This window comes from Coffea eugenioides, chromosome 11 (assembly GCF_003713205.1).
Source record: "Coffea eugenioides isolate CCC68of chromosome 11, Ceug_1.0, whole genome shotgun sequence".
NCBI classification, from domain to species: Eukaryota; Viridiplantae; Streptophyta; class Magnoliopsida; order Gentianales; family Rubiaceae; genus Coffea; species Coffea eugenioides.
This window is the reverse complement of record NC_040045.1, coordinates 48,595,592-48,608,953: the sequence shown is the minus strand read 5'-3', so window position 1 is coordinate 48,608,953 and position 13,362 is coordinate 48,595,592. Positions and strand designations below refer to the sequence as shown.

Here is a 13,362-nt window from a genome sequence, read left to right as displayed (position 1 = left end):
ACACCCACACACACAAAAACACCACCCACAAAAACAAAAAAATGAAGAAGATTCTGGATGACAGTATGACAAGTAAATACCAGAGTAATGGTATTTTTTTTCATCAAGAAGGGCTTTACCTGGGTATCATGAACTTTACTTTTCAATTCCTGGGCAAAAGTTCATGGATCTGTAACTATCTAATACACAAGCGAACGATAAGAGCAACATAAGCAAATTAGCAATACATACATAAATAGAGAGACTGATATGATTTAAGTTCTACCAAAGACAAAAGTACCTTAAAAAAACCATCTACTGAAACAGAAACCTAGGAGAGTTCTCCTCCACACGGACACGAGCCAATACTAAATGTGACTGTTTCTTTCTTTTTTAACTACTTTTATTCCTTACATCTCCAAACTTTGTCTATCATCAGGAACCCACTACCCTAAAGATTAACAAGGCCAGTGAAGTGGCCATTTCAATGAGAGTAGAGTTGCATACATGGTTATTGGACCAACATCTGGAAGAAAGCATTCACGCACTCTCAACTGCCTGAATTTCGCACCTTCTGCTTCCCCGACCTGTCATGTTTTGTCCCTTCCTTGCGCTTCCCGTTCCCTTTCTGTTTACTGCTCCCAGCTGCACCTTTTGAGCTTGTCTTGCTACAAGTTCCTACTGAATCCACATCAGCGAGGCCATTCTCTAATGCTCTAACCAAGTTCTCAAAGTAATTTCTTGTCACAGCCGTCAAACCTGTTAACTTTGTACGAAAATCATTGAAATCATCAGAAGGTTTTTCTGCTTTGAGGTAAGTCTCCAATTCCTTCTCTGCACACTGATGAAGCCTTTCCAAGCCAACCTCTGCCTCACCTTGCAAGTACTCAAAAAACCGCCTTTTGGTGTCCAAATTCTCGGGTAGGTAGTATCCATAAGCATATGTCCACTTTAGCACTCTCCTACATTCCACTATCTGAAGCCAAGCATCAGTAATGAACTTCAACTGCGTCTCGGGTTGGCACTGTATTTCACTTAGCCTCACAAGATGGTTAGTTTGCATTTGGTGCAAATCTGTTAAAGCTTTTAGCCTTGACTTTTGGTTGGCAGCCCACCGCTCGTAATAATGTGTATATCTCTCCAAAGATTTCCTGGCCATTTCCCTCCTCCTTTCAGTCTCATCAACTGCTCCTTCTTTCTTGGTCACGCTGAAACCGTTACAAGCATAGCCACCTGTTCCCCTACCATGTTCTCTCCATGAACCGAGACACAGCCAGCAAAACTCAAACCCACAAGGCGACCTGCAAGTCATATGCATACAGCCATGGTTCTTCTCAATTGGTCTCTTGCATTTTGGACAAGGCTTGGTGTAAGCCAAAATCCAGTTAGTGTTCTCGGACTCTGCATTGTTTTTCAAGATCCACTTGGCCACAGTCTCACAATCCACGGGGCGATGGGCATCCTCAGTACAATTCCAACAAAATCCGTACGAGCAATTGCAAGTAACATCATGGTTGCCACTCCCAACCACAAATTCAACCGCACACTCACACTCTGGACCAGGACACCACTTAATTTTCCTATTATCCTCTATGTAAGATCGAACAAGGTACCTGCGGTACTTCTCCTTAAATTCACGGGTAACCAAATCATCAATCATATTTTGACCTACAGCTGCATTGCAAGAAGGGTCAGGACACCTTAAAGTCACGCAACCAGGGCCATCGTTAATGGCGTTATTTATATACCCTTGCCAACATGCACGACAGAAAGGATGCCCACATGCAGCAGCTCTGATCTCACAGAACGAATAGCTATCAAAACAAATCCCACAGGTTACCTCCTCATCGGCTGAAAATTGAACGATCGGCTCCTCCAACAAGCCAACAGCCTTGCGGACCCTTTCTTCGTCTGAGAACCACTCTTCGTGCACAGTGCTCACACTCCAATTATAACGGCGTAGCAGTAGGCTTGCTACTTCTCTGGATACAGAGAGAACAGTGGATACCTTAGTGATGTCATCCTCTTGACGACATCGTATGTCTTCCTCCTTCAAGATGGTATAATTCTTCTGGCTTTGCGGACTGTGTAGGAGATCATCGGAGTCGTTACTGATGAAGTCGTAATCCGGTGCCGAATCAGAGTTGAACCCGCAGTCTTCGTCACTGTCCATGGACGACATGGGGGTGTCGCTGTTGCCGCCACCGTAAAAGTCATCATCATCATCCCCTGAATCCACATCGATCACGTCGTGCCAATCGCCTTCCAGATACCCCATAATTCACCGAATTTTGGACCTATAAATTATTAATAATTCACCTAGCAATTGAAGAGCAAAACATCAACTTCAAAAACCGCAAAATTAAAGGACAACGAAAGATGAATAGATAAAGGAAAACCCCTAGTAAAACCCTAGCATTGGGGTCTGAAGATCGGAGCAGGGGGTGCTTGCGGACGATGATGGGTAATTAGGTCAGGGTACAAGGAGATCATCGTCACTTCAGCAGAAATACACATGGGAAACGTCGTAATCAAGTTGAAAGAAGGTGTTTTTGTTTTCGTTTTTTTGGGGAGGAGGGCGGGGGCAGGGAGGTCTCTGTGTCTCTGTGTGTGTGTGCGTGGATACTATGTTGGAAGGTGCAACCGTGACGGAGTGGGCATCTGTGAGGGTGGCACTAGCTGTTACTACTTTTTTCCGCGAAATTATACCAAAAGCTTGGTACAAATTCTTGTTGGTTTTCATTCGCTTTTCTTTGTTTGGACCCGGACAAAGTAGGTTTCCAGATTTCTAATTTGATACTTAAAATACCTTTTGTCCAAAAAAACAATAATATAATTGCCACACTACTATTTTCAATTAACAACTATTGGGGTTGTGTTCTTTTTAATATTTTCAGGAATTGAGAACTTGGGAGTTCATTGAAATTTTGAAATGAAAAGGGATTTTAAAACAATTTGTTTAAGTTGCTTTTTAGGGTAAAAAAGTAGTATAGTAGCATGGCACAAGTGCTGCCATCCGTCAAAAAATTGTTCATCTCAAAAACTTTCTCTTAAAGTTTGGTTAAAGTTGCAATTAACCTCTTTATATTCATTTCTTTTCACTTTACTCCCTAGTTCAATCCAATTAATCAAGTTAACTATCAAAATATTTGAGTTGACAAAAATGCCTTTCTACATTATTCATAAGGAAAGGTCATCACAATATTCTTAGATGTTCAAATCATATGGTTTGATTTTTGTCATCGAATAATTATTTATTTGATAAAATAAATTGAAAACCAATATTACTTTTTTTTTTTTGACAGAATCACCATGCATGTAATTACGTCAAGTTAGTAGATCCTAAACTTTGAGAAAAATATTGAGAAGTATGTGCTATATTGAATCAAGGGTTGTGGAAAAAAAAAAGTAAATTTTACACCATATCACATATTTCTTTTGCCTGATTGCCATATAGCACATATTTCTATTCCTTTTATTACAAAGTTTAGGGTTTACCCACTTTAAATAATTACAAGCATGACAATTATATGCAGAAAAAGAATACTAATATTTCCATTTATTTTATCCAAAACTTAAAAACAACAAATATTCTATGGTAAAAAGCATATATTGTAATTTGAACATCTAAAGAATCTTGTCAGAGTTTCTCTTATAAACTATGCACAAGAGTGTTTTTGTTCAACTCAAATATTTTAATAGTTAATGAGTTGGATAAAATAAAAGGTAATAAAAGTGAGAAGAAATAAATATTGGGGGGTAAACTATAATTTTGACCAAACATTTAGGGGAGTTTTTATAATTAACTCTTGACTTTTTTTTTCCTGTTTAAGAGTAAAGTAGTATAGTACAAATCTGTCATCTTTCTTAAAACTTGAATTGTGGGGCTTAGCCGTAAAAAAAAAATGCTTCTTTATATTACCCTTTTCAAATGTTACTGTGTATTATGGTTTCCAAGAAAAGTTTGTATGAAATTAAGATAATTAGTGTAGTACAGTGTTATATGAGTGAACAAATTCACTTGCATAGCTTTAACAAAACCAATATACACCAACGTTCAAATGTATAAATTGGCAAGCAACGGATAAGCAAAGGAGAGCTTCAGTTGCGTTTCTTCCTTCATATCTCCTTTAGCCCATACCAATAGTGTTTTGAAAAACTGGATTAGATTGGTCGGTTCGATCAATTGAACCGCGAATCGAATGTCTTCAGCTTGGCTCAATCAATAATTTAAAGAATCAATTGAATCGGTCAATTTTGGTTAAGAATCGATTGAACTGGTGTAGCTGAAAAAAATCGAGAGGTTCAATTGATTTGTTATTAAATTTTTATTTTTTAAAATAAATAATTTAGTTTTACTCAAAATTTTTATTACTAAATAAATAAAAAATTATTAAACATTTAAACCAAAATTGAACCGATCAAACCGTGAATCAAAAGGTATTTTGGCTTATTTTTCGGTCCAAAATTAAAAACATTGCATACCAATCGCAACTAGGATAATAGGGTGCCTATTTGTCTTATATTTTTGGTTTAATTGGAGCCGCAATCAAACTAAACAAAGCATCTTTAATAAAGCTATAGCAAAATTTTTTAATAAAGCAATAGGATTACTAGTTACGGTCCCCTTTGTTTTAAGTCAAATATTTTTTTGTCTGCAATGACAATTATCTAACCTATCCTATTCTGTGGAGAAGTTTAATGAAGCTTGATGAGTTTTTTTTTTTGAGTCAAATACTTTTTTTTTTTTTTATATAACAACAACTATCTAACATATTTCTATTATGTGGGAGGAATCTAAGGAGATTTGAATGAGGATTGATGGGTGAAACACCAGATCAGAAGAATAAAATGTATTTGTTGAGGGAATCTAAGAAGGTTTCTACGAGGGGTTGAGGGGTGAAACACCAAATCAGACAAGAAAATGATACTTTACAACTATCTAACTTATTCCTATTCTATGGATGAGTTTAAAAGGGCAACTTGTTGAGGAAATCTAAAGAGGTTTGTATAAGAGTTGAAGGGTGAAACATTAGACCAAGATGTACTTTACAATTATCTAACCTATTTCTATGTTATGAAGGAGTTTAAAAAGACTTGTATGAGGATTGAGGGGCCAAACACCGGACCAAACAAGAACAAATGTACTTTGTAACTATCTAATCTAACAAATATACTTTGTAACTATCTAACCTATTCTTGGGCCTGTTTGGAACCTGAGTTTTTTGAGGGTTTGTCTAAAACTTTACTGTAGTGTACTGTAGAAGTTTTTGAAAAAATTTTGTAGAAATTTTTGAAAGGTGGAAAAATTTTTTGTAGAAATTTTTGTAAGGTGAAATTTTTTTCCCAGTTCTTTTTTTCTTTCTCTTTCTTTTTCTTTTTCTTTCTTTCCTTTTTCTTTTTTTTTCCTCTCTTTCTTCTTCTTCTTCTTCTTCTTGTTCCTTCCCCCTCCCGCCACCCCTCTCCTCCCTTTCCCCTTCGATTCTCTCCTCTGCCTTTCCCCCTCCCCTCTGCACGCCAACCCCTCTCCCCGCTGCCCCTTCCCTGCTGCCGCCACCCCTCCCCCTCTTCCCCCTCCCTCTGCACACCCCCTTCCCCGCTGCCCCTTGCACGCAACCCCTTCCCCCGCTGCCCCGCCACCTCCTCTGCCCTGCCACCCCCTCCCCCACTGCCCCTTCCCCCCTCTCCCTCCCCTTGTTTCTTGGAGCGCCGACCACCACCTTCGGCTCCTCTTCGACCAGAAACGCAGGTGCACCAGAGCGCCAGCGCCCCCGACCTCCTCCGCACGCGCATCAGCTAGCCCAGCTCCTGGTGCGCCTTCTCCACAGCGCGACCACAGCGCACTCCAGTCGTAACGTGCGCGCAGTCATTCGACCTCCATGCCTCTGCTTGGCTCTGTTCTTTTTTTTTTTCGCTTTTCTCCTCTCCCTCCCCCTGAGACTGAGACACCTCCTCCTCCTCCCCCTATTCCACTTCCACTTCTAATTCCAGTTCCTCCCGCCGCTGCAATTCCTTCCATGCCCGCCATGGAAATAACGGATCCCCCCAACCCTAACTCCACTTTGGGTGATTTGTAAAAAAAATAATAATAATAAATAAAGAGAGACAGTCGGCCCAACCTCCGGCATAAACGACAGCGTTACTCCTCTTTCTGCAGAGGAGAGGGGGTGAGGGTGAGGGACAAAAAATTTTTTTTTAGGTGACCGGTGCCGATACAGGTGGTGGAGATGGTGGCTGGCATAGTGTGTTGGATGAGGGAGGAAAAAGAAGAAAAATTTTTGAAAAATTTTTTGTGTATTAGATTTTTGAAGTGTGTAGGGAAAAAATTTTAAGAAGTTTTTTGGGGTTCCTGTAGCAAAAGTTGTTAAAAAACTAGTAGGTAAAAAACTTGGTCAAAAAACTCACTTCCAAACAGGCCCCTTATTTTATGGATAACAAGATTTACTTTGTAACTATCTAACCTATTGTTATTTTATGGATGAGTCTAAAATTGCAAATATTTAACCTACTACTACCTTATGCAGGGGTCTAAAAAGGCTACTTATTTGGGGAGTTTAAGCAGGTTTGTATAAGGGTTGAAGGGAGAAACGTAGATCAGATTAGAATAACTGTATGGAGGAGTCTAAAAAGATTTGTACGAGGGCTGAGGGGTGAAACACCGTATAAGAACTGTACTTTTTGTGTGATGTATTAGACAGCATTTGAACATTCGACTTAATACATAGGAGAGTTTTGAAGGGGTTCTTCCTTGCCATTGGACGAAGGCAAATGGTTTTTTGGAGTCAAATACTAGTTGCCGTGAATCACAGAAGGTAGAAGAAATTCCGACCCTGTGAGGACAAGCTTGTCAATCCAGAAGTTTTCTTCTGGTGGTAAAAACTGGTAACAAGTATCAGGGGATTATATAATTATATTTTGGCTCCCTGTCTCTTCGTTCCCCACCTTGAGTTTATGAGCGACGGGGTAGTCGCCGGGAAGCACCCAAAGACCATCTCGAGGTTTGAAGAGCAAGGACCAAGAAACATGAGCCTAACCTTCCCGCGGGTTCTTCATGCTCCTGGTCTCCTTTACCGTAGTTTGACTTGCACCAATCACACAGGTTATCTACTTTTCTTGCCCCGGACGAGAAGATTTTGTGCAATTACCATCTCATCAGTTTCCAAGGTTTGTGCTGCTTCCACACATTCATACTCAGTTTCAGCAATTTAACCAATATTAGATGTGGTTTTCTTCATCGTTCTCCCTTAAAAATGTGATCTTCTTGTCTTTGCAGTCAAGTGAAGAGCTAATGGTGGTGGTGGGAGGTGGAGCTGCTGGAATATATGGTGCAATCAGGGCAAAAACTCTGGCCCCCAATCTTAAAGTAGTTGTTGTCGAAAAGGGAAAAGCTTTATCCAAGGTTTACTCTTTGTTTGTTTCTTTGCCATTTGGAAATTTTTTTGTTGGTTTGGATGTATTAGTGCATTACCCAGTTTTAAGTGATGACTCCAATGTCTTGGCAGGTTAAGATTTCTGGAGGTGGTCGCTGCAATGTGACTAACGGTCATGGCGTTGACAATATGGTAGGTTTTTTCATTTATAACGCTAATTGAGTGATGTATACTGGTCTAGCTGGGAGTAAATTGTTCCGTGCTACGGGTTTATTGGAGGAAATATTTTTTTTGACGTAAGGATGTTAGCCTAGGCCCTTTTAACTTCTGAATTGGAAAAATTGTGATGAATTCACCAAACCCAAAACTTTGGAGTGGACATCATGTAATGACCCCTTTCATGTGATCTTCAAGAGTATGAACGGGATAGGATTTTAGATTCTCTGGTAATTTTTTTTGTTATGTGCTTCTGAATGAGCTAAGAGTTCACTATTTGACTGAAGTTTGTGGTCTTTAGATTAATGTTACTGATATATGGTGCATGGACCCAGTAGATTTTGGCAGAACACTACCCCAGGGGACACAAGGAACTGCGAGGGTCTTTTTTCAAGATGCATAGCCCAATGGACACTATGACTTGGTTTTCTGATCATGGGGTAGAGCTTAAGGTAATAGCACAAGCTGCTAGGCTGCTTTTCTTTTACCTTTTGCAAATATCCTTCGTATTCACTATTAAGTTTGACCATTATGCCTCAGACTGAAGATGATGGAAGGGTTTTTCCTGTCAGTAACAGTTCATCTTCTGTAATTGATTGCCTCTTGTCTGAAGCCAAGAGCAGAGGAGGTAGGTTGACTCAACAGTGAAGTTCATTTTTGAAAATATTTGGCATTATAAAAATTTATATATCTTATTGATAAGCTTGGGAAGAAAATTATTGGTTTTTCATATCTTCTGTTTAGCTATTTCTGATGACTTTTTGTTTGATTTGGACGAACTTACCTTGTACTTGATAGCTGAATGTATATACACTTTACCATGTAAAACATGTGAGGACAGTTTGTAAAGGAATTGATGTGGTTATCTTAGAACTCAGAATTGTTGTCTTAGTTAAACTTAAGAGTCTTATTGGAGAGTGCCATGCTCACCTTACATTTTACGAGCACATCAAGCTGATATGTGAGTTTCTCTAACAGTTATACTGCTGACTGGAAAGGTTGTGACAAGTGCTTCCAGTATTGCCAGAGGGAAATTCACTGTCAGGGTAGAGAAACAGACAGCTGATATTGTAGAGTATGTGGAAGCTGAGTATCTTCTAATTGCAAGTGGAAGCAGCCGGCAGGTCAAATCTTTTGGCTGATTCAGTTGTGTTACATCACATGGAATCCCAAGTTTTTTTTGTTGACGAGTACCTGTGATGATGGTCCAGGGTTATAGTCTTGCTGCTCAGCTTGGTCACACTATTGTGGAACCTGTACCGAGCCTATTCACTTTCAAGATTGATGATGTCCAGCTAGCAGAGTTGTCTGGGGTGATTATCTGCTCATGCTTTTATACTTCAATTCTTTTCTCCCTCTAATTAGTGACTTTTGGCATATTGCGAGTCACTAGATAAAAACTTTGTTGTTCATGCTCAGTGATTGTTACCTGACACAAATTAAGTATGACTCATAGAGGATAGACTTTTGAAGTATTGTGAATAAGCAATTGGAGAAAGAAAGGGTATTACACTGAGTATTGCATGACAATGGTATCAGAGGAATAGTAATTTGTCACTGTCATAATCTGTCTTGTACTGATGTAAGCTCATAGCAGATTTATCTGCTTTCCAATAATGTTATTTTTAAATCTCTATAAATAAAGCATCTATTTTCTGTACTTTCCATGCTTAGGTTACATTCACCAAGGTAAAAGCTAAATTGAAACTAGATACCATGCAGAAGAATGTACCACAGCTTACACAGGCAAGCTCTTGCGGTTATTTTTATTTGTAGATAATGAATCTGCAAGCTAGCATATCAGTAATACTGGCATTTCTAGGTTGGACCAATGTTGGTAACGCATTGGGGGCTTAGTGGTCCAGTGATTCTTCGCCTATCTGCATGGGGAGCCCGTGATCTTTCCAGTTCAAATTATAAAGGTATTAAAATACTTAATTTTCTGTTACCGGTTTCAGATCTTAATATTTTCATCTGTTTAGTGAAGTATCATACCCGTTCAGGCATCCTTGAAGTAGATTTTGCTCCTGATCTTCATGCTGAAGATGTAAAATCTGTTCTCAATCAACACAAGAATCAATTCCCAGTAATAATCTTTCTGACCCTACAACTGTTGCACAGACCCACACTACTCTTTCTTTTACTTTCTTTTCATTATAATGATTAATAATCTCAGCCTGTGTCTTTTGCTAAGACAATGTTGTATCCATTTCTGACTGCTATCACATTTGATGTTTAGTCCAAAAGAATATGAAATCTACATTGTGACTAATCTGCTATTTCTTATGTGCTTCTACAGTTAAGATAAAAGTAAATATCTTAAGCATTTTTTTGCAACTTTTGGCAAGTTACTGCATGGCTGGTATGTTAGTTTTGTCCTCTTTTCCTTTTGTTTCTTTTCAGAAGCAAAAGTTGCTCAGTTCGTGGCCTTCTGAATTTGGCCTGGCAAAAAGATTCTGGAAATATATAATAGACCGTAAGGTTGAGTTATGATGCTGTTGGAAGATCAAGTTTTGGCTTCTGCGCTGCGAGTGAATATTATCTGATTGTCACAGAGTTCTGTTCTTGTATGTGAATTACGCAGGGTCTATCTGGAGATATCCTCTGGTCTTCAATCTCTGGCGGCTCATTAACATCAGTTGCTTTTCTCTTAAAACACTGTACCTTTAATGTCATAGGCAAGGTACCTTTCGTCCACTTACCTCTAAAAGATGTATTTTTTCATCAAATAATTTGTCAATGTGGAAGTTAAAAAGAATTATTTACTTATTGTGAAGGGTCAATTTAAGGATGAGTTTGTCACGGCTGGAGGAGTTCCGTTGTCTGAGGTGCTCTCTCTTTGTTGCATCTCCTTTCTTTTTGTTTTTATATGTGTGATGGGGATCCTCTGGGCCTTTGGTCATATGGCTCTGTCTAAAAGTCACTGAGCATGTCTGGTCATTCGCAGAGTTCACATCCATTCCTTGCTGGGAAGATAGTTTCCTAGGTCTATTTCATATTTGATGTCTTCTTGCAGATTTACCTGAATACAATGGAAAGCAGGATTCAGTCCAATCTGTTCTTTTGCTGGGGAAGGTATCTTCCTAGGTCTACTTGATGGGTGTAGATTTGTTTGTCTTTTGCTCTTTTGGAAACATCACCTGAAAACTATGCTATTACATCTGAATTGATGTTGAAACTTTCTGTAGGTACTGAATGTTGATGGCGTTACTGGTGGTTTCAATTTCCAGGTAATTGAAAAATATGTTGAGAGCCATTCGTTGATTGTTTAACTGATGTAGGGTAGACTGATGTGATGACAGCTTTGTAGATTTTCAAATGGTAGGATATATTGACAGGAATTTCATCAAAATTTTCAGAATGCCTGGTCTGGTGGATACATTGCGGGGACAAGTGTCGGTAACCTTGCTAATGGCAGTAACCCTAGATACAGAGAGGAGGATGTTGCGTAGAGAAACACCAGAATGTGGCATGCTCAAACATGGCAAAAGGTGGTACGAATGCCTCAATATTTAATTTGCATTCTGCTAATAATGTACAGTCCTATTTCCAGGGATTTCGGTATCAAGAGAGGTATGTGGCAGTTGTGTATTGCGAAGGTGGTTAGACAAGAATTAATTGTCCATCTTCAGGTAAGGGAAACTTCATCCAGGAGAAACGATAAAACAATGTCAGCTCTTCTCAGATTTGATGCTATTTTCTGGAGAATATTACCCATTTCCTCCCCGCAATTCGGCGGAGCAAAGCATCCAAACCTCTTTTTAGAATACTGGCAGAAAAAGTTCTTAGCACGCTACAGGACTACTCCATTTCGGCCAACAGTTTTGAAGTTGCAGTCTGCACATCAAAGCTGAACTTCTTCTCCGAATTGATGTCAAATTGGTGCATGCTTCCAGATGTCAGGAAATGAAGCTTTTCTGAAATACTCAGTTTTCAAATCATGAAAAACAATTCTGGACAATTTCACAATTATGCAGGTTTGGGCCCGTCCAAATTAGTCGTCCTCATTGCCGGGAGCAATACTCAAAAAAACTAGAGAGGAAAACTGAGTCAAATTTTCTGAATTCGGAGGTTCTTTGTAGTTTGATTAGTCAAGGAGTTGGTTCGTTTTCAAAAAAAGATGCAGCTTTTAGTAGATTAATAGATCATTGATGACATTATATGAATTGGTCCTTTTCAATGTGCTTAAAGAAAAGGAGTCCCATATTGTTTCTAAAACAATAATATATATGGCTATGGAAAATTTCAAGAAGAAGAAAGAAGTTACTACTGTATTTTCATACGTAGACAACAATAAATTCAAGGGCTTGTAAAAGTAAAACTTCAACAAGAAAGGGTTGATCAATTGCATTCCCGGTTTGCTGAGCTTGGCCAGGCGACCCGGTTACTGGTTCATCCAACCTCACCCGCATGTTTTTCACATCACAGCATTGACCACATCCATGTTGTGACTTTGGATTTTCACAAATGAAGTGATGTTCTGTTACTACTTACTAGCGACCATAGGAGACTGAAAAAAGTATTCGTTCAAAGTTTAATTGGAAAGTAATAAGTTTCAACTTTTATCTCGAATATGCTGTCGCCTGGATACTCGCCTGGCATTTCCTTTTATCATTTCTAATCATGGAATTCAGAATCGCTCAACATCAAGTCTCCTTAACGGAACAAAAGTGGGAATCTGGGGAAATGACGACAGAGCATGAACAGTACTAAAATTTAAAAGTGGAAATGAATGAAAAATTTGGTATGCCCTTTTGCGGCTATAAACAAAAAAGTAAAACTCAGATCTATTTCACTCGCGTTTTCTTGGATGTTGATTGTGTTTAATATCCTTTCTAATTTTTATGATAAGCACGTGAACAATGTAAAAACTTTGAATTGTTTCCCTTAACATCAAAACCATGGTCTATGAAAGTCGTCACATACACGCCTTTGAGAAATTTATAAATTCCTAACTGATGCAACAAAAACGCTCCATTTGAACTGGTCATTTTTTGAAAGACAAGTTTTTCATATATAATGTTACGGTAATACATAAACATAAATAATTTCAAAAACACAAAAAATAATCCCAAAAATACAAAAAATAACCTCATATATAATAAAAAAATTTTTACATACATTACTACAGTAAAGTATTACAAAAATACACGAGTAACATAGAAAAAGAAAGTTTTTTTTTTTAGAATCATGATCAACAAGTAACAGACGACAATTTAGGATCATAGATGTATAGAAGTTTTTTTTTTTTTTTTTTGAGATCTGCCGACTGCTGGATCGCTTGAAAGTATTCAATATCAGCTGAATTGGGGAATAGAAAAAAAAACAACAAAGAGATTTGTTTAAATTTTTTTTTTTGGGTCAATCAAAGAAGTTCAGGATTTGTCTGATGAATACCTAAATAGTAATAGTTACCGACCGCAAAAGGATACAGATTGTGGTAGATTATAAAAGCATATCTCCAGCACGACTCAAAGCAAACAGCAGAGCAAAAAGCAAAGTAAAAAGGACACCTGACCTTTGATCTCAGCGACGGTCATTGGACGCCGACAATGACACCTCCCCTCCGCAGCCCCTAAGAAAACTAACGATAAAGTTGGCCATAAGAAACAAAAATCCTAATCCGCTTTCCACGTCCTCTCCTTTCGAAAATGCATATCATGGAATCCGAATCCAATCCCGGCAGCCCACTGCAATTAGCCACCCCTCTCTCACAGATACTATACGTCATTAATTAATGGAGCGGGGCCTCACAATCATCAAATACGTCTGACAAATATTCAGCAATTGGTTTTCT

At 38.6% G+C, this 13,362-nt stretch overlaps 2 protein-coding genes across 4 annotated transcripts; one reads left to right on the top strand and one right to left on the bottom strand.

Moving 5' to 3' along the window:
- Positions 1-124: 124 nt before the first annotated feature.
- Positions 125-2,660, bottom strand: LOC113751137 (probable E3 ubiquitin-protein ligase ARI7). Its single transcript, XM_027295014.1, has one exon. It carries the CDS (start codon positions 2,255-2,257, stop codon positions 530-532), a length of 1,728 nt encoding a protein of 575 aa, XP_027150815.1. The 5' UTR covers positions 2,258-2,660; the 3' UTR covers positions 125-529.
- A 4,035-nt stretch (positions 2,661-6,695) lies between these two features.
- LOC113753654 (uncharacterized protein YtfP) lies at positions 6,696-11,072 on the top strand. 3 transcript variants are annotated; one of them, XM_027297865.1, is made up of 16 exons: positions 6,696-7,143; positions 7,253-7,378; positions 7,482-7,541; positions 7,904-8,017; positions 8,106-8,193; positions 8,544-8,689; positions 8,777-8,878; positions 9,240-9,311; positions 9,388-9,487; positions 9,569-9,651; positions 9,969-10,046; positions 10,150-10,248; positions 10,343-10,393; positions 10,582-10,636; positions 10,752-10,795; positions 10,925-11,072. In XM_027297865.1, the coding sequence occupies exons 1-16, from the start codon at positions 6,931-6,933 to the stop codon at positions 11,015-11,017; spliced, it is 1,524 nt and encodes a 507-aa protein (XP_027153666.1). In that variant the 5' UTR covers positions 6,696-6,930; the 3' UTR covers positions 11,018-11,072. The 3 variants fall into 3 exon arrangements, 2 of the variants coding, with proteins under 2 accessions (XP_027153666.1, XP_027153667.1); XM_027297866.1 differs by having other exon boundaries at positions 9,388-9,651; positions 10,582-10,637; XR_003465052.1 differs by lacking the exons at positions 10,752-10,795; positions 10,925-11,072 and having other exon boundaries at positions 9,388-9,651; positions 9,969-10,041; positions 10,582-10,621.
- The last annotated feature ends 2,290 nt before the right edge of the window (positions 11,073-13,362 follow it).

Bases quoted from the DNA above. Each gene is read 5' to 3' on its own strand.
- LOC113751137 (XM_027295014.1), bottom strand. From the start codon at position 2,257: ATGGGGTATCTGGAAGGCGATTGGCACGACGTGATCGATGTGGATTCA.
- LOC113753654 (XM_027297865.1), top strand. From the start codon at position 6,931: ATGAGCGACGGGGTAGTCGCCGGGAAGCACCCAAAGACCATCTCGAGG. The intron at 8,018-8,105 runs GTAATAGCACAA...ATTATGCCTCAG, and splicing joins ATCATGGGGTAGAGCTTAAG to ACTGAAGATGATGGAAGGGT. The intron at 10,796-10,924 runs GTAATTGAAAAA...CAAAATTTTCAG, and splicing joins CTGGTGGTTTCAATTTCCAG to AATGCCTGGTCTGGTGGATA.